Consider the following 20,215-nt stretch of genomic DNA (forward strand, 5'->3'; position numbering starts at 1 on the left):
TACATGTTGAACTCAAATACCTGTACTTTCTACTTCTCTCATTTTCCAAACAGCTGGTTCCTTTAGTCTGAATGTGTGTTTGATGCGTGATCATTATTCTTTAGAGTCATTGCGTGCCTATTGATTTGAACACGATCCGTGTATCCATCATTTCCTGGTCTTCTCTAAAGAAGAGGGACCAATGGAAACGTTGTCATGTTGCCGTTGTTCAGCATGGAAACATTCATTAGCTAACAATGACATTATTGTTCTATTAATATAAAGGGAGGTCAGGTACTCTTTAAAGCAGCTGCTAGTTATGGGTACTTTTTACTGAAGGACACTTCAAAGCCTCTTTACTTTCACTTGAGGAAAGAAGTTTAGTCAGTACTTCTACTTTCACCAGAGTATTTTTAAACACGAGTATCTGTACTTCTACTTGAGTAAAGGATGTGTGTACTTTTGCCATCTCTAGTCAGAACTCACATCTAGTATGAAGACAAAAGGATATTTTGAAGCATAAAGGGAGTAAACGGTATGTAGACTACCAATATACAACGATACAGAGTGTAAAATGTGCAATAATTGTCTAAATACAACTTCTTCTTTTTTTTTAAATGTTATAACTGGCTTTTTCTTTTTTAACACTTATTTATTGCTTTGTCCCACACATAACACAATAACAGGAGAAAAATACAGAGTACAAATGCAGGATGACAAAACAATAATGATAATAACATAAAAAGACCATTCCAGTAATAGCAATGAAACATATAAACCAAAATACACAATGACATGATAAGACAGAAACAGAAAACCCCTAAAAAAAACGGTCTCTTTCGATATGTATGTTCGCTTACTTTGGATTTGAGTTTTTTTTTATGTCACCGCTGTTTTGACCAATAAAGGTTTTTCTGATTTGGCTAATATCTAGCTTTCATTAATACTGTTCAGTATATAAAGTACCACTGGCCGTCACTGAGGACACATTATTTATATGATTACAACTCCACCTACTGGCTGTTCAGGAAAAACGCCTCAAACTCTCACTGTGTAATTAAACATCCTAACTCTGTAATAATGACTCGTCTTATTCTGAAAATCTTACATTGTTTTTCGAACAGGAAGTGTTCTCCCGGTGGTGTCATTGTCCTCTCGAGCTGAGTGAGGGGACCTAGAGGAGGAAGAGAAATAATAAATATCAGCACACATGGAGAAGTGTAAAATACCACCCAGAATAATGACACACACAGTTCACAATATGTGTCTGTTATCAAGTGTATCACAAGAAAGGCTGCAGGGCCTCCAAGCGTTGTGTTTAAAGGAGGCCAACGAGGAAGAGACTCAGAATGACCACTAAGAGACAGATATAGACTTAACGGATAAATGAAATGCACACAATGACGATACAGAGATGCAGAAGGACTACACAAAGAAGAGAAAACCATCACAGACAAATTACAGTCGTTTTTTAAAACAAGTATTTCAAATGTAATAAAAATACAACTTTAAGGGACAAAGAAAGGGTCTGCTGTTTACAGACTAGCATTCATTTGTGAAAGGGATTTCAAGATATTAGATATTAGGAAGCCATTGATAAAAAAAACACTGGATTTTCAATAGAAATATTAACATTAAATAGAGGATGGATTAAAATCCAATATGAAGAGGTGTGTTGAGTTACCCTGAAAGTGTAATTACTCTACTTAGTAACAGGGTAAGTAATCAATGCTTATGTTAGCTTTGACCTCAGGAAACAAGGTTAGAAACATTTTGTCCAAAGGACAAGTATATTAAACAAGGCATGTTTTAGCAAAGATAATACATTGAACTGCAGGATATTTCCTGTGTATATCTTTGCTAAAACAAACCCTTTAATTGTAACTACTTTCAATCAATGCTAATGTTAGCTTTGACCTCAGGAAACAAGGTTAGAAACTCACCCTCCGACCATGAAGCCCCCGCTCCAGGTGTTCCAGTCCCGGGACCCTGCAACCAGGAGTACAGGTTAATATATCACAAAGTGGAAGAAGTACTCAGATATTTACTTAAGAAAAAGTAGCAAAACTACAGGGTATAAATACTCAATTACAAGTAAAAGTCCTGCATTGAAAAGTATGTGATCATTACTTCAATGTTGCACTGGTTAAGTGGGTTTGATTTGAATTGCTTTATACACTAACAGGTAACTTAACCTATAATATATATAATAATGGGTGTTGATTTATATTTTGTATTAATAACCGTAATCTGATAAGTAAATATGTAAAATACATGTGGTGCAGTAAAAGTACAACATAGCATAATGTGAAACTAATTAAGTAAATGACAAATACTGCAATACTCAGATCTTGTACTTGAGTAAAAGTAGAAGGACTAAGATCTTGTACTTGAGTAAAAGTAGAAGTACTCAGATCTTGTAATTGAGTAAAAGTAGAAGTACTCAGATCTTGTACTTAGTAAAAGTACTCAGATCTTGTACTTGAGTAAAAGTAGAAGTAGGCCTACCCAGATCTTGTACTTGAGTAAAAGTAGAAGTACCCAGATCTTGTACTTGAGTAAAAGTAGAAGTACCCAGACCTTGTAATTGAGTAAGAGTAGAACTATACTCAGATCTTGTACTTGAGTAAAAGTAGAAGTACCAGAGTGTAGGAATACTCGAATTAAGTGGAGTACTTGAGTAAATGTACTTAAGGTAACATTACCCGCCCTGATGTCCCACATTAAGCTAGCGTCATGTATAGAAACACAGCATTACTCACTGCTCAGAGGCTGGATGAGAGGCAGTTTCGTCCGGATGTTTCCTACCCCCCCTCCCGGAGCTCCTGTATGCCGAACATGGAGCCTCAAGGACGGGGTGGCTGCAGCTCGAACCCCGGTCCGATGTCAGAGCCTTATTAGCAGTGGGTAGTAGCGACGCGTTTACCTGGATGGCCATCATGCTGTAGCGGCCTCGCATCACCTGTATTATCACCGGTTATGGATGAACACACACACGCACCTGCTGGGGGGCATTTTTTAAAATTCATAAAAAGGACCGTTAGCTGGGGCTTAGCATCCCGAGCTGCGATGCTAGCTGTAACCGAGTCACTGCGTCACCATGACAACAGGCTGCAGGAAGACCGTTACTCATCATATATTAACGGTTTTTATTTATTTGCTTCTTAATTAAATAACGGTTTCTCATAAACGGTTTTCATTGATTGATTGATTCTTAAATTAACGGTTAAAATGTTAAACTTAATCGTAATGTATTAACGTTTATTTATCTAATTTTCGTATACAGTTCATGTTATACAAATATCTTCATTAAATATCTTGTTTATTATTTCTATATGAATTGCTTTCTTACCATATGTTGTTTATACACACTTATTTATCCTTTATTTCATTGGATGGTTGAAAAAGGTCATCAAACTCATCAATAGTAGCAGAAAATGGAATCTAAAAAGTATAACTTTTACTTAGTTATCAAAAACAGCACATATCTACTGTAAGTACTTCACCCTTTAGTAGTTGGCCTTCCCTCAATACTGGAGAACAATGTTATATTTGTTAACTCTTGTAAGGTTATGGGATGTTAAAGTACTAAGAAAACAATTTAAAATCTAAAGATGTATATCTAACCATACAAGGATAACTTTCCAGTGAGTCTTCGGTACTAACGTTTTCAATAAGGGTCCTTAGTTTCCCCACAGCCTTACGTGAAGTGCTCCATTTCTAACTGACCGTTTGTCATTTTATGTCAAAATTGGTGACAGCTGAATCCAACATCACTGCTAAAACCAACTATATGAACTAAGTGGATGTGGAAAAAGATACCTTGCTGTTAACCAAAATATAGTAGATCACACACATTTCTGAATCAAAGTGCACATCAGAGATTAACGACAGAAACAAAAACTTTTTTTTTTTCCTCCAAGATTTTTTATTGTACATTTTGAGTCCTTTGCAAACCTGAAACAGACAAAAGAGAAACTGTTATCGATGTGATTTCTTACCAGATGCAAAACACTCGTACAGATAAGGTTAAGTATCTTCAATATTAAATCTATGCTTCTAAAAACTCATGTTTCACGCGGGTATCATTTTGTCAAAGGCGGCTTTTTCCAATAAAGACAAGCAATGCTAAACTCAATCTAAAGCGATGTCACATTAACAAAACTTTAATATGTAATTGATGTATTTCTGCAGACTAAAGGCCGTGTGGCAGAGGATTCTAACACGGAGGCCTTAGATGTGGTTTCAGACATATTGGCTTAAATACAACTGGTTTTCACCACAGTCGATAAGATGGGGAAAAAAGATTGTGCATCATTAACCACACCTATGAGCCATGTCTCCTCTGCAGATCTTTAGAGTTAAAAGTCGCTGCCACTCACCATGAGTCTAGTTCGTCCTCCGGATCTGAAAGAGACAAGAGAAACTGTTATTGACGGGACCAAGTGATTTCTTACCAGATGTAAAACACTCGTAAAGTATCTTCATTATTAATATCACACCTAACAGTCCGCTCTCAGCTGCGCACCAGACCAGTTTGTTACATCGTTTCATTTTTCAGAAGGTTTGGTTTGCGTTCACGCAGCAAAACTCAAACGGACTATAAACTTTAAACACAAGTCATGTGCTCGGAAATGCTGTTCACCCATTGGTCAGACATTAAGGGGTAAAAACGCAAATCCCGGCAATTTCTCCCGGAGCCTCCGCCATGGAGCATCGGCACTTTCAGCAGGTTGTTCTCATGCTGCTGTTAGTCTGGAGATCAACAGCAGCCCACGCATATGATTATATAATCAGACAACGCCCGTTAAAAACCATTATAACACAATGAGACGTTCTGCAGTCAGGAGGAGGTTTCACCGACGACAGGTGTTCTTACTTTTATGTAGCTGACGGAGAATTTTTACTTTACACGACACTGTTCAGCACTTCATTCTGCTTCACTCTTTCACGAAACAACCGCGGATGTCTTGAAAGTCTTTCGCTAAAGATTTTTGAAGACATCCGCGTTCTTGTGACTCGTAAATACTACGCTTCCTATGTTTTGGTTGGACTGCGTTCACACCAGCGATGAACCGCTCCAGAGTTCACTAGCAAGCGCTCCGAGACCACCTCTTTTAGCGGACCAGAGTCCGGTTGTTTAGTTCACTTCAGAGGACTGCGTTCACACCGACCCAAACGAACCGCACCAAGCGGCTAAACGCACCAGGGTTCGATTCAACCGGACTATACGAGGCAGGTGTGAACCCCTTAATCTATGCTTCTAAAAACTCATGTTTCACGCGGGTATCATTTTGTCAAAGGCGGCTTTTTCCAATAAAGACAAGCAATGCTAAACTCAATCTAAAGCGATGTCACATTAACAAAACTTAAATATATAATTGATGTATTTCTGCAGACTAAAGCCCGTGTGGCAGAGGATTCTAACACGGAGGCCTTAGATGTGGTTTCAGACATATTGGCTTAAATACAACTGGTTTCACCACAGTCGATAAGATGGGGAAAAAAGATTGTGCATCATTAACCACACCTATGAGCCATGTATCCTCTGCAGATCTTTAGTCGCTGCCACTCACCATGAGTCTAGTTCATCCTCCGGATCATTCTGTTGATCTGGTCCTCCCTGTTGCCAGCGTCTCCTCCCTCCACAAAGTGAGTGGTCTTCTTGTTCATGCCGCCGCGGGGAGACGACAGTTTGAAGGGCCACAGGAAGTTGTTGGCGGGCTTGAAGTTCTTGCCAACTGTGTAAATCTCGTGGATGAGATCCTCCACGCAGATGATGCCGTATTTGCCTGGAGAGCAAAAAAGAAACGTGATTTTTAGGAAACCATACAACTGTTGCTCCCACTTATAAAGGACACTCTGGTGTTGAGAAATCAGTCAAGGAAATAGTTGCGTGTCAAATGTTAATTGACACAAGTGCAATATAGAATATCTGACAATTTGGGCTTTACTGGTCAGAACAGTTTCAAATAAAGACTGGAGTTTATCGTTTGCCATCATTGCGAACCTCTCCCAAGTAGTTTTCCAAGTTCAATGTCTCCCTTAAAGCTCAGCATACATTTTACTTTGTAGTAGGGCTGCCAGAAACTGACCATGATCAAAATCGATTATTCTGCAGCCCTGGCGAATAATAATCGATTATGGAGACTAACGAATAATCACTGGCATCCCTACTTTGTAGAAGTTTCTTGAGGATGTGTAAGAAAAATATATCCTAGTGGTTAAATACTGTTCGACTGACATGTGGTTTCAGACAAACTGGCTTAGTCTCAGTTTTTCTCACCATGGTCGATAAGACGGGGAAAAAATTGTACATCATTAACCACATGTTGCAGAAGACCTCGAGTTAACAGCCACTTGATCAAGTAGTGACAGTTTCTACAGAACAACACTACCTTGTTCAACGCGTAATATATCAAAAAGGCCCAGAGAAGCACAACTTGTTCCCAATTAATATAATAATACGTTTTGCATACCGAGAGCCTTCTCCACCAGAGCGTTGTCGGTGAGAGCGATGCGCTGTTTCCTCATCCTGCCATGACCACGTTTGTAGATGAGCTCACGCACAGACTTCAGGTTGGGGTATCTGAGGGGAACAACGGGTCATAACAGTTATATGAACTCTGGTTACATCTGAACAATGTTGTTGACAACAGGGAGAGATGAGTGTAGACGGAAAAAAGATTGTTTTTGCATTCATACCATGGAAAACATGCAGACGCACCTCTGACTAAAAGCAGCTAACTAACCCTAATCAGTTACACAGAAATCTGAATGAACTCTAAAATAGCAGCACACCAGAACATCTGCAGTCTATGTTTCATCAGAATATGTCATAGTTTGGATACAACTGTTTTACAGCGAATAAAGCGTTAAAGAGTTACTCAAAAGCAGGAAGAGGGTACTTTGGGTTGCCTCTAATCGGCCAATAATGAGCTATTTCTCACCCAACACGTTAATTACTGTAACCCAAATCTAGCACACAGTAGCACATGTTACTATCTTGGAATGTGGTTTCAGACAAACTGGCTTAGTTTCAGTAAGTAATCACCATAGTCGATAAGATGGGGAAAAAAGTTGAGCATCATTAACCACATTCCAGATATAAAGCCACTATCAGGGTTTCCACTAGGATTTTTTCTCACCGGTCAAATGTCCGGAAAGAATTCATTTGACCGGACAAATTTGAAACTTACCGGTCATGTTTCAATAATGAGAATTGTGTAACAGAGTTAGCAGATAATCACCGGACTAGGACCGGATATGCTGATGTTTAAAACTCATTTTTGTATCGCTTCAGTTTATAATCGTAACAGGTCGAAAAATTCAGGTTCATTTTTTAATAAATGATTCGCTACAACAACATAATTATTACATTCAAAGAAACTACTTGTAGTAGATGAAGTACATTATTCAAATGATTAAATTAACTTTGAATAATAACACGGGAGAAACGGAGACTCTCTCCTGACATGCGGGGCTTCAGGTGATTATGCAGCAGCTGATCTGATCTCTCTCACTTGTCCTAGATCCAGCTCTCCTGATCGGCCTTTATAGAGAGCACAGATCAAACTATTAAGAGTGAATATCGGCCGATAATGATCGGCGGCCAATCGATCGGAGCATCGGACATTTTGACCGGCAGGTTTTGAATTTACCGGTTTTAAATTTTACCAGCTAAAAACCGGTGATTACCGGCTAACGGAAACCCTGTCGCCGAGTTAATATTGGGACACATATCCATGAAGTTCTTACCCCCAGGCGATGTAGGGCTCGGCGATCCTCAGCATGTTGATGGAGGCTTTGTTCAGCCTGACGAAGACGCCGTTGAAGATCTGGCGAAGACGCATCAGCTGCAGAACCTTGCGGACCTTGGGCGCGACACCGTTGATACTGGGGGGGGGAACGAGGACAATGATTAGCTTATAGCTTAGCGTGAAGATGCAGCTTTCGTTTTTGAGATTTGTGGTTTCAGACAAACTGGCTTAATATACAAAGCTTTATCAGCATAGTCGATAAGTCGGGGAAAGAGTGGTCATCACTAAACACAGCAGACAGTACACTTACATGGATTACTACATTTAGAGAAGGGAAAGGCCTTCAGAACAGAAGCAATTCATTACCACCTAAATATTTGCTTGTGCCGTCTCGAGGCTCAAACGTCTATCCAGAGGCTATAATAACTGATTATATGAAGTCTTAGTATTTGCTGTACCCTATAGTAGTTTCAGTTGGTGTATTACTTTACAATTAGCCTTCTCAATGCTTAATTGGGAAATGCCAATATTCTGGCAACAGCTTGAGCTTCATGTCTTGTAGGAAACTTAGTAATCCATGTAAATGCTACTGATAGTTTCATACGACGGACACTACTCACCCTCTGATCCTCATGACGAAGGCGAGTTTGGGCTCTGCCGGCACGTAGAAGTTTCCCACTTTGCGAGCAGTGCGGCCCAGACGTACCTCACGTCTGTACATCGTCTTGTACTCCTTGTGGTACTTCTCGGCCCTCTTGTAGATCAAATACCTGGTCACTTTGCGGGCCTGAGAACACATTAGGAAACATGCTCTTTTAGTGCACTGTTCAGCTACAAGTCAACATATACACGGTGATGATTATTAGATCAGTGCATGTGGTTTCAGATAAACTGGCTTAGTTCTCAGTTTCTCTCACCATGGTCGATAAGACGGGGAAAAAATTGTGCATCATTAACCACATGTAGCACTAATCCTTAATCTAACAGCAACTTAAAAAGTAGGGATTCAGACAACAATTAACACCTCAGAGAAAGCATACTTGTAACTGAAATAAGTGACTCCTCAGTTACATCAGTAAACTTCTAGCATCACAGCAGGTCAATGAATTCAGGCCTTCAACATGTATACAAGTTATAACCAACACTTACGGTGTTTGAAGGTATATAAGAGGAGGCTATGATAACAATGAATGCAGTACAGGTGGGAACTTTAAAAACGACCCATTGAATCTAGGTATGAACTAGTTTGTAAGTGCATTAAAAAGGAAATACACAGGAACATCTAGTCAATCACAGCCTTAATGTTTTGTATGCTGGCAGTCATTTTGAATCAAAGGTGTTGGCCTACATCTTTTAGCATGTGGAGCTTCTTTGACTTCAAGGCAGATGGAAACATGTGCCATAATGAACACTTAATAGGAGCTAAAACCCTAAGGATCATTTGTCTACTTGCCCCTGAAAACTCCTATATGTACACTCCTCAATATAAGTACTTCTACAGACTTATTCAATGCTCTCATTAGCTATGTTAACAGTACAAACACACAAGTAAACGCTTTGAAGGTGTGGAGGAGGAATGCTATGCTAATAGTTAATGTGGGAACTTTAAAAAACGACCCATTGAATCTGGGTATGTGCAGATAGGATTGTTTGTACCGATTAGACTTGTAAACAAATAGGTCGATTGATTTAGTGCGAGTGCATTAAAGAGGGTTGCAAGAATACATAACCGTAATATATTAAAGCTAGATGTATATTCCCAAAAGGGGTTTCATACAAACGTTTCACCGGTTTGAGCTTTCTTTAGTGACTTTAAACAGCAGACACGTGTGCCCTATTAAAAATAATGAACACTTAATAGAAAGAGCTAAAGCAAGGAGGAGAATTGTTCTACTCGAGACAGCATACATTACAATGCCTGTTGCAGACTAATTCAATGCTAACATTTGCTCTCAGACAAACAGTTATACACCAGCATGCATCTTACCTTCTTCTCAGAAAGCATCTTCTTGATGCGAATGGCCTTCATGGTTGCAAAGGCCTTTCGCCTTTTCAAAAGGCTCTCAGGGACCGCCTGAACTTGTTTGCTGTTAAAGGAGATGCAACATTTAAGAACAAAGCTCGAAACATGTTGACAAAAAGCAGGTAGTCTCAAACAAAGCTGAACTACTACGAATTAACAGCGTGTATATACCACTGCTAGCTGCTAGCATGCTAACCGGTCAGTATTTACCGGCTCCCTGAAAACTAGCCGATGTGTAATGAAAACATTACGAGAGTCTACAACTCATTCCAGCAGTTACATATTTAATTTGTTGTCCATTTTAGCACAAAAGCGAGCTACTTCTTGAGTCTTCACGTCCAGCCATGTTGGATTACTACCGCTGAACACAAGACTCAAAGAAGTCCTTTTAAAAACTTATAAAACCAACAATCCCAAACAATAATACACGGAGTACGTTGTGTGCTAACTAAACAAACTATATAATGTGTAAAATGTATAACGATGGTTATTTAAAGACAGGATTCGGGTAGATTGTAAGACGGCGGAAGACACTCACACTGAGTCCGCCATTGCGTCCACCGAGAAAAAGGAAAAATCTTCTGCGCATGTCCGCGTTAAAGGATTGAGGACCCCTGTGGGCTGTCCTTCCAGCTGCCTGACTAATATATTTATATCGCACACCATTTTTTATTTATAAATAATTTAAACTAATCTATTTCTTAAATAATTAATATGACCATTCTTATGGTTAAAGGTGATATACATCTTAACAGATAGAGAAACGGAAAGCTCTCCTTAGTTTAGTTTATACATACAACAATGATTTTTCTCACGGCTCAAACAAACATATTCTAGTAAAATAACAAGAAAGACAAGTACATTTTAAAAATGTATTACCCTTTTTTATTTTCAAGTACTTGCTCCTCTTGTTATATTTTACGCCTGGTAAACAAATTATAACTGTTCGTTTATATATTTAATTCAATATTTCGAAATGCATTATTTTATTTGTGTAAGTGTTTCCTGCAAGATCGTGTATATTAAATTAAAAGCTTCACGTCTTTTTTATCTTTTGATTAAAAATGTGGCACCAAGTTGACAAAGTGTTCTGTTCTCATATGTACAGGTCTCATATTTGTTTAATTTGCATAGTACTATAAAATAGGGAGGCGTGTGGCGCAGTGGGTTGTGCGTTAGTGTTCGGATCAGGGGGTCCAACCTTATTATACATCCATGGGTCCAACAGGTTCAAACCCCACTGCAGTCAGCATGTCGTTGTGTCGCGGAGACACTTCACCCCAAATTGCTCCTGTGGGGATTGTCCACAGTGTTGAGTATGTAAGTCGCTTTGGATAAAAGCGTCTAACAAGTGACATGTGATGTAATGTAATGTGATGTAAAATGAGCTTTATTTGTACCTCTCCAGATGCCCCAAGTGAGTGCTTTGGTCATAACACGGGTTGAATATATTTAAAAGATACAATAAGGTGCAAATATGATAACATAAAAATGAACAGCAATTATATACAAATACATACATTTATGACTACAGTTATATTGAAACACATATTGCATGCATTTTATTTATTTGTTTACATAATCTACTTCTAGCAACAATAACATGACCATTCTTGAGGCTAAAAGTAATATTCGTTGTAACAGATAAGGAAACGGAAAGCTCTCCTTAGTTTAGTTTATAAATTATAAATTAAAATAATATTTATACTACAACAAATATATTCTAGTAAAAAAAACAAGAAAGATTTGTCTATTTTTTTATTTTGTTACTCTTTTTATTTCTCTTTAAAGGTCACCTATCATGCTATTTTTAGGTAATAGCATAGGTCTCAGATATATAAGAATATATATATAAAACATGTCTATGAAGTGTTTTGCTCCAAACACCAAACAGATCATTCTAGCCATGCCTCATATCCCTCTATTTCACTTCCTGTTTCAAAAGTGCTGATTTTGGGTATAAAGCTTTAAAAATAAAAAAATTGATTAAAAAAGAGGGGCGGAGCTTATGCGGGAGATTCTACCAGCAGATACTGAATGAACACCTCACTAAAATAAATGCTGAGATCGCCAGAAAGGCCCGATTCCTGAGAAAACAGTAAAAAATACAATCAACATGCTGCAAGATCTTCATCAAGCTTAACGGACCCCCAGAACAAGCCAAAGTGTTCATCATCATCATCACCTGGAGGAACTGGAAAAATACCAATGAAACAAATCAGACAAGGTAACGAGAATAAAACACTACCATGACAATTCCAGATAATATACACAAATCTCCATCAAGACTTGAAACGTTTGCATATACAGAGCATAAAGCACAGGACATGGAAAATGACATTGATCCGGTAAACAACTTACTGAACAATATCAACAACAGCTGCAACTATTTCACAGAAGAGCAATTCAATGTAACGCGTCAATCAGAAGAGAACATATCAATGATCCACTTCAATAGCAGAAGCCTAGATGCCAACTTCCTCAACATTAAAGAATATCTAAGTCAGTTTAAGAACCCATTCAACATCATAGCAATATCAGAGACCTGGATCAGTGCTGAGAAAGGTGTGGACTTTGAGATGAATGGCTACGAACTGAATTATACAAACAGAAGGAATAAGAGTGGAGGGGGTGTGGCGATCTATGTGGAGAAAGGAATGAACTATAAGGTGGCGGAGAGCATGACAACAGCTGTTGACGATTTGTTTGAATGTGTTACAGTAGACATGTGTATGGAAAAGTCTAAAAATGTTATTGTGAGTTGTATATACAGAGCTCCTGGAACCTGTATTGACACATTTACAGATAGGGTAGAAAACATGTTTACTAAATCATTACAACAAATTATATTTATCTGGGATTACAATATTGACCTGTTGAATCCAAATAAGCATAACATGACAGAACACTTCATCAATACTTTGTAAAGTATGGGTTTGTATCCTAAAACCACCAGACCTAGTAGAATCACTTCTCATTCTGCTACATGAATAGACAACATATTCACAAACATTATGGAAAATAATACAGTAGGCGGACTATTATATAGTGACATAAGTGATCATTTACCTGTTTTTATTGTCTATCACTGCAGTTCTAAGAAACCGAAAGTCGCCAGCCTTTTCAAATACAAAACATTGAGAACTGAAGAAAACATAATTGCATTTAAGAATGATTTACTAAAGCAGAATTTTCGTTCCTACCCTCACCTATGGTCATGAAGGATGGGTCATGACCGAAAGAACGAGATCGCGGATACAAGCGGCCGAGATGGGTTTTCTCCGCAGGGTGGCTGGCGTCTCCCTTAGGGATAAGGTGAGAAGTTCGGTCATCAGGGAGGGACTCGGAGTTGAGCCGCTCCTCCTTCGCGTCGAAAGGAGCCAGTTGAGGTGGTTCGGGCACCTAGTTAGGATGCCACCTGGGTGCCTCCCTAGGGAGGTGTTCCAGGCACGTCCAGCTGGGAAGAGACCAAGGGGTAGACCTAGGACCAGGTGGAGGGATTATATCTCTTCGCTGGCCTGGGAGCGCCTTGGGATCCCCCAGTCAGAGCTGGTTGATGTCGCCAGGGAAAAGAAAGTTTGGGGCTCTCTGCTGGAACTGATACCCCCGAGACCCGACCACGGATAAGCGGGAGAAGATGGATGGAGATGGATGAATTGGAGGGTAGTATATGAGAGAGACGATATTGACAAGGCCTATGATGAATTTCTAAACATCTTTAAAGCACTTTATGACAAAAACTGTCCTGTGAAACAATGCAGAGAGAGACACAAACAAACTCACAGTGCATGGATCACTAATGGTTTAAAAAATGCCTGCAAAAAGAAAAATACACTATATAGACAATTCATAAAATATAGAACTTCAGAAGCAGAAAATAAATATAAAAAATATAAGAATAAATTAACCCATATTCTGAGGATATGTAAAAAAGAATACTATAATAAAATATTAGAGAATAATAAGAATAATATGAAAGGTTTATGGAAAGTGTCATTAGAAATGGAGCAAAAAGCTCTGGTTACCCTGAGTTTTTTGTGGACAAAAATAATGTTATTAATAATACAGAAGATGTGGTTAATGGTTTTAATGAATTCTTTGTAAATGTGGGGCCAGATCTGGCAGAAAACCGTAGAAACAACTAAAGGGGAAGATACGGACCTCTGGAATGAAAACAATAGCTCTTTCTTCCTCGCACCAGTCGAAGAAAAATAAATCATCGATACTGAGCGAAAATGTCAAAGCAAATCCTCGACCGATTGGAATAATATTGATATGATTATAGTAAAAAACATTATTGAAGAAATTGCAGAACCATTGACTCATCTCTTTAACTTGTCTTTTCAATCTGGTAAATTCCCAAATAAAATGAAAATAGCAAAAGTTATACCATTATATAAAACTGGGGATAAACACCATTACACAGATTACAGACCTGTTTCTCTCTCAGTTTTCCAAGATCCTTGAAAAGCTTTTTACAAAAAGACTTGACAGTTTCGTGGAAACACATCAGCTTTTGGACGACAGTCAATATGGATTCAGGAAAGATCAACATCTACGGCACTAATGGAATTAAGTGAGGAAATAGCAAAGCAGTGGGAATATTTATAGACTTACAAAAAGCATTTGACACCATCACAATATGTTACTGACAAAACTGGAACGTATGGCGTCAGAGGGGTGGGGTTAAACTGGGTGAGAGATTATTTAAGCAACAGACAACAATGTGTTGAAATTGGTGAACATAAATCAGAATACATGAACATAACTTGTGGAGTACCTCAGGGGTCCGTGTTGAGTCCAAAGCTGTTCATAATATACATCAATGACATTTTCAGAGTATCAAATATATTGAAATGTATTTTATTTGCAGATGACACTAATATGTTTTGTTCCGGTGACAATTTGAAAGAGCTAATGGAAGTGATAACAGCAGAAATGATTAAAGTAAAACATTGGTTTGACACAAACAGATTATCATTAAATATAAGCAAAACAAAGATTATGTTATTTGGAAAACATAAAACAAATCCACAGATACGATTAATACTAGATAACACATAGAAAGAGTGAAAGGAAGTTCCTTGGTGTGGTTTGAGAGCAGCTGGAAACCTCATATCACTCATGTAAAAGCAAAACTGGATAAAACTATCGCAATATTGGGAAAAGCCAGATGCATTCTGGAACTCATTGCATACTCGATATAACACACTCATATTGCCATATCTGATTTACTGTGTGGAGATCTGGGGAAACACGTACAAAACCAACCTACAGCCGTTATGCACATTACAGAAAAGGGCTATAAGAGTTATCAATAATGTTGGATATCTTGAACACACTAATGTATTATTTTTGAAGTCACACATATTGAAGTTCATTGATCTGGTTAAATTTAAAACGGCGCAAATCATGTACAGAGCCAGACATCGACTTCCTAGGAAATTACAAACATTGTTCGTAGACAGAGAGGGTGGGTATCATCTGAGAGGAAATCTACATTTTAACTCAAGGTCAGAACAACTCTGAGAAGTATGAGTTTAACAATCTGTGGGGTGACTTTATGGAATGGTTTGGAGCAGGAGTTCAAACAAAGCACAAGCATCATTCAGTTTAAAAGATGCACAGAAACACTTTTTGGGAAAACTATGAGAATGAAGAAAGTGATTGAAGATGAGACATGATTGTATAAATATAAATGTATGTAATAACTTGCATAATGATTTAAAGGACAATCATTGATCAAGTAAGGGGTGGGAATGAATAAGCATTTGCTTCTTCCCTTTCGGACACATGATTTATTATTATTATTAATATGAAGACTTTTTTTGTTTTTTTGTTGAATATACAAATATTACCATGAATGTGGATAAATACTTTATTATAACAATACGATATTCTGTTTTTCACATTTGTTATTTTTTAATCTGTTCGAAATAAAGACTGAAAATGAAAATATGAAAAAATGCTGCCGTGATGAAACTCCATATCATGGATGATCAAGGATTCTCTCTGAAACAGTTTGGAGCTCAAAGGCTTTCTCTCTCAGGTTATACCACAAGGTGAGTTCCTTTTTACTTCCTGCTTCTTCACACACATGCTCTGCAGTACAGGTTAGCTCTGAGTGTTAGCGATGCTAATGTAAACACCGACCATATTACGTCCAAAACAGTCGGGCATTGTTTCTGATAGCAACGTTTCTGATTGGGCCGTGGGTCCACATTTCAGATGTTACGTCATATCGGACGCTAATCTGGATCAGCTCCGTTGTTCCCCGTTTTTTGAGATTTGGGTACGGAGGAAAAGAGAGAGGATTTTATTTTCTGACGCTGCGTGTCATTTTGTCCGACTTGCTCTGGAGCAGGGGTCACCAACCTTTTTTAGGATGAGAGATACTTTCAAAAAATAAAACAAGTCGGGGGCTACTTTTACTCCTCTTTTTTTTGTTTTTTGCAGTGTATATAGCACATTTTAACATTATTATATGCTGACCTTTAACCTTTGAGTGCTGTTTGGGTCTGTGGGACCCGTTTGCAGTGTTTACTAAAATAACATGCAATTTAATTATTTTAACCTGCTTTATTTGGGGGTGGGCCTCACCTCCTCTAGGGGGGGGCTCACATCCTCCAGGGGGGACCTCACCTCCTCTAAGTGAAATGCATCAATCTGGTGCACTTTGAGCACAACATGAATTGATGGACACAGCGCTCAACACTCAGATGAAAGGGAGCTGTATACTTTTCAAGAATCCAAACATCTTTAGAATATGATCACAACCAATAACAAATAATTTAAACTTGTTTATTCTTATCTTGTGTTACATTCTTTCCTTTTATTTATGCATATTTTACTAATCACTCCCCTTTTAAACTGTTTTTGTACTGTCCTATTGTACACATTGGAATGATTTCTTACTTTATCTATATTAAATAGATAAAGGGGTACACACACACACACACACACACACACACACACACACACACACACACACACACACACACACACACACACACACACACACACACACACACACACACACAGGCTGTATGCTCCTCCGTGGCGATGACGGCTTGCGTTCACGAATAATAATAAACATATTTGTAAAGTGGGGGGACACAAACGGGATTTCGAAAAGTGCTGGGGACATGTCCCCCTGGAGATTACACCATGCGTGTGTGTGCGTCAAGTGCAATAAATAAATATGCAAGTTGCAACACACACAGTAAAACTCTGCCCCTCATGTGCTGTATGTTCAATGGGGCTGATGTGTTGTGTAGATTCTGCCAGAAGGAAAATCAGCGGGGAGGTGCCACATTGCTTTTCTTCCCGACTGCAACGCTGGTCCATGGATGTATAATAAGAACGCGCTGGTCCCGCAAATCAAGCAAGAACGTGATTGGTCGATATTCATTGTGGGGGTGGGGGGAGGAGGGGTGTTAGATATAGAGTTGTAGTAAGTACAGTGGCGACTGGTCATTAGGGGCAGGTGGGGCACAGCCCCACCTAGTGTCAGCAGAAAGTATTACAAATAATGATTACAACAAAATGCAAAAAAATATATATATATATTTTAAGATCATGTTTAATCCTCTGATTCGTCTGTACATTGCTGTTTTAGTATGTGTTCTTCTAATTAGTGTCTACAGTGTGTGCCTATTGAGCTGTTTAGAGCCATGTGGGACAAAACCCGATTCTGCCCCCTCCCTCTCACTGTCTAAGTGAACGGTGACTGTAAAAACTACACTGCGCATGCTCAAGGCAAGGCAAGGCAGGCAAGTTTATTTATATAGCACTTCCAACACAAGGCAATTCAAAGTGCTTTACAAAAAATGAAAGACATTAAGAAAATGGCATTTAAAATCATCATTAAAAAGAAAAGCTAATAAAAATAAACATTAAAAGAAAAAATACATGGATAAAAGTTACAGTGCAATTAAACATTAAAAGAAAAAGTACTTGGATAAAAGTTACAGTGCAGTCTAAGATATGAATAGTTCAATTAAAAGCAGCGACAAAAAGAAAAGTCTTCAGCCTGGATTTAAAAGTAGTAAGAGTTGCAGCGGACCTGCAGGTTTCTGGGAGCTCAGAGTATTTTCCTATTTAATGTGTGTGGCAAAAAATAATAATTTAGATTTATGATAGACTTTTGAAACTACAAGAAGATAAGGAGAACTTTTCCAAAAAGGTAATAGAGATTTTTGTCCAGAAGGATAGGCAAATGGACTTCATCTTCAAGTCAAGGTAAGACCACAATTGTATTGAAAATGGGATCTTACTAAGAGAGAACAATTCAATATTTAAATGATACAATTACATTTTTTGGGTATCCTTCTGTTGAACTGTCTGTTTAAAATTAATTGAAGCATCAGACTAAAGAGGCTTTTGAAAATAATATTATATTTTGATTTAGGTCAAAATATAATATTTGTAAACCTGAAGAGTCAGTGCCAGTGCCTCACCAGCCATGAACCTCACTGCAAAAGCTTATATATAGACATCTACGTTTTTTGTGCCCCACCACTTTTGTACATATAGAAACGCCACTGAGTAAGTAGATAGAGTTTGCTATGATTTAGGTTTCGTTTATGCATGTGGTAGATTCTTTTAATTACATTTCCTTTTTTGTTTGTGTATTTTATACATTTTGGATTTTCTTGGCGAGCTATTTTTAGAACGTGCCCGGCGGTCGCCTCACGTTGCCCCTGCGGGCGACTGAGTGCCCGCGGGCACCGTGTTGGCTACCCCTGCTCTGGAGGCTCGCCTACATGAGACGTTGAAATCTCGCGGGACAAAGACGCCCGCAGGCTTGAGAGCGAGGCGCGGCGAGGCGGCGCATTGTACTACACCAAAAGTATTCTCCGTCGGAATTTCCTGCAACAACACCACGTATCGTTATCGTGATTCTGATTGGCCAGAAGACATTATCAAAGATGTTCTATTGAGAAGACGATCACTACGTGACAAACGTTTCCACCGTTTTCTAGTCTTCGGTAATTACTGCTGTCTGTGCATTTACTCCGCGAGAGTTGGCCGGACCTTTATTTGGATTACTTAAAATCATTTTTCATGTGGGGGCCTAACATTTATGGTATTGCTGTAGCCTCGCCCCAGTATAACCCTGCGCCGCCACTGAACATAATAATAAAACAATTAAAATGTTGTATTCAGCCCTGATTAAAACAGCGGGCCCAAATCCTGGATGGGCGGGCCCGGCCCCATGGGGCCCGCCCATGACGCCGGGTCTGGGCTGATATCTAGTGTATTCATACCACTCACTGTTTATTCATCATTCAATTCATTCTATATGTTATTCTGTAGATTGTGAACATTACTTTTCACTTTACTGCTTGTTGCACCTGGTTAGAAGCTAAACTGCATTTTGTTGTCTCAGTACCTGTAATCTGTGCAATAACAATACAGTTGAATCTAATCTTGAGCAGGAACAAATGTATTTACTTAGTACATATCTGACATTAACGATTAAACACATGTGTGCATTCTTTATAAATGCAAACCGAGTCAAGCCGACTCCGGAGGTGGCAGTATGCACCTTAAAGCTGTTTGCAATCCGCCAAAAAACCGAGAGAAGAAGAAGAAGAAGAAGAAGAAGACTCCGAGCTGTCCGACTTCAGGCGAGCTTTTTGAGACCTCTCCGGCTGCGATCGGCTATTCTCGTCTACTTTCAAACAAGCCTACTCTTTTCGCGGCGAAAATGTGACGCGGTGATAGTGGAGCTCCAACAAGCCGTTTAAGACAGAGAGTGAAATTCAGTGAATACACATACTGTACAGAGATGCTGTGAGAAACCAATGTGAGTTTGGAAAATTGCACAATATAAATCTATTCTAGTAGCCTATACCTCAACAATGGAATTATGATCAGTAGAAATGGTCATGGGACCTTTAATACTTGCTCCTCGTGTTTTATTTTTTACGCCTGGTAAACAAATTATAACTGTTTGTTTATATATTGTATTTTTTATTATGTAAGTGTTTCCTGCAAGATCTTGTTTATGAAATAAAAAAAAGAAACAACAACAAGGTTAGCCTCACGACTTTTGTATCTTTTGTTAAAAAATGTGGCACCAAGTTGACCCAGTGTTCTGTAAACCGGTCCGGAAATGCACGGTCTCGCAATGTGTTTGATTTGCATAGTACTATAACATGAGCTGTATCTTCACCTCTCCAGATGCCACAGGTGAGTGTAGTGGTCGTCTCTCCGGCAGAGGGAGCCCCCACCTCACTCTGCAGAGCCGGGCATCACAGCTCGTCTCTGAGGTACTTTCATTCACTGATCCTCCGATCATCCGCTTCAGATGGCACTGTGATGCGCAGCTAGGTTATGCAAAGAAAATGTGGTAGATTGAAGTTGAAGGACATAAGACACGAGGAACAATGCATTGGTCAAAAAAGCACACTACATTTGATTAAAAAGTACAGTTTGGTAAAATACT

General features: G+C 38.8%; 1 protein-coding gene and 6 non-coding genes across 7 annotated transcripts; all 7 read right to left on the bottom strand.

Annotated features, from left to right (window-relative positions):
• Positions 1–3,883: 3,883 nt before the first annotated feature.
• rpl7 (ribosomal protein L7) lies at positions 3,884–10,384 on the bottom strand. The gene is made up of 8 exons (XM_034216406.1): positions 10,301–10,384; positions 9,727–9,826; positions 8,360–8,526; positions 7,738–7,875; positions 6,459–6,568; positions 5,556–5,771; positions 4,362–4,386; positions 3,884–3,936 (listed from the first exon to the last, which is right to left on the bottom strand). The coding sequence occupies exons 1-6, from the start codon at positions 10,312–10,314 to the stop codon at positions 5,563–5,565; spliced, it is 738 nt and encodes a 245-aa protein (XP_034072297.1). The 5' UTR covers positions 10,315–10,384; the 3' UTR covers positions 3,884–3,936; positions 4,362–4,386; positions 5,556–5,562.
• Positions 4,216–4,307, bottom strand: LOC117546248. Its single transcript, XR_004568972.1, has one exon. It is a non-coding gene; the product is annotated as a small nucleolar SNORD12/SNORD106 (small nucleolar RNA).
• On the bottom strand, positions 5,420–5,510 carry LOC117546247. Its single transcript, XR_004568971.1, has one exon. It is a non-coding gene; the product is annotated as a small nucleolar SNORD12/SNORD106 (small nucleolar RNA).
• Positions 6,223–6,311, bottom strand: LOC117546249. The gene has a single exon (XR_004568973.1). It is a non-coding gene; the product is annotated as a small nucleolar SNORD12/SNORD106 (small nucleolar RNA).
• Positions 6,990–7,080, bottom strand: LOC117546245. The gene has a single exon (XR_004568969.1). It is a non-coding gene; the product is annotated as a small nucleolar SNORD12/SNORD106 (small nucleolar RNA).
• LOC117546246 lies at positions 7,945–8,034 on the bottom strand. The gene has a single exon (XR_004568970.1). It is a non-coding gene; the product is annotated as a small nucleolar SNORD12/SNORD106 (small nucleolar RNA).
• On the bottom strand, positions 8,613–8,702 carry LOC117546250. The gene has a single exon (XR_004568974.1). It is a non-coding gene; the product is annotated as a small nucleolar SNORD12/SNORD106 (small nucleolar RNA).
• Positions 10,385–20,215: the final 9,831 nt, after the last annotated feature.

Source organism: Gymnodraco acuticeps, unplaced genomic scaffold (genome assembly GCF_902827175.1).
Source record: "Gymnodraco acuticeps unplaced genomic scaffold, fGymAcu1.1, whole genome shotgun sequence".
Classification (NCBI taxonomy): Eukaryota; Metazoa; Chordata; class Actinopteri; order Perciformes; family Bathydraconidae; genus Gymnodraco; species Gymnodraco acuticeps.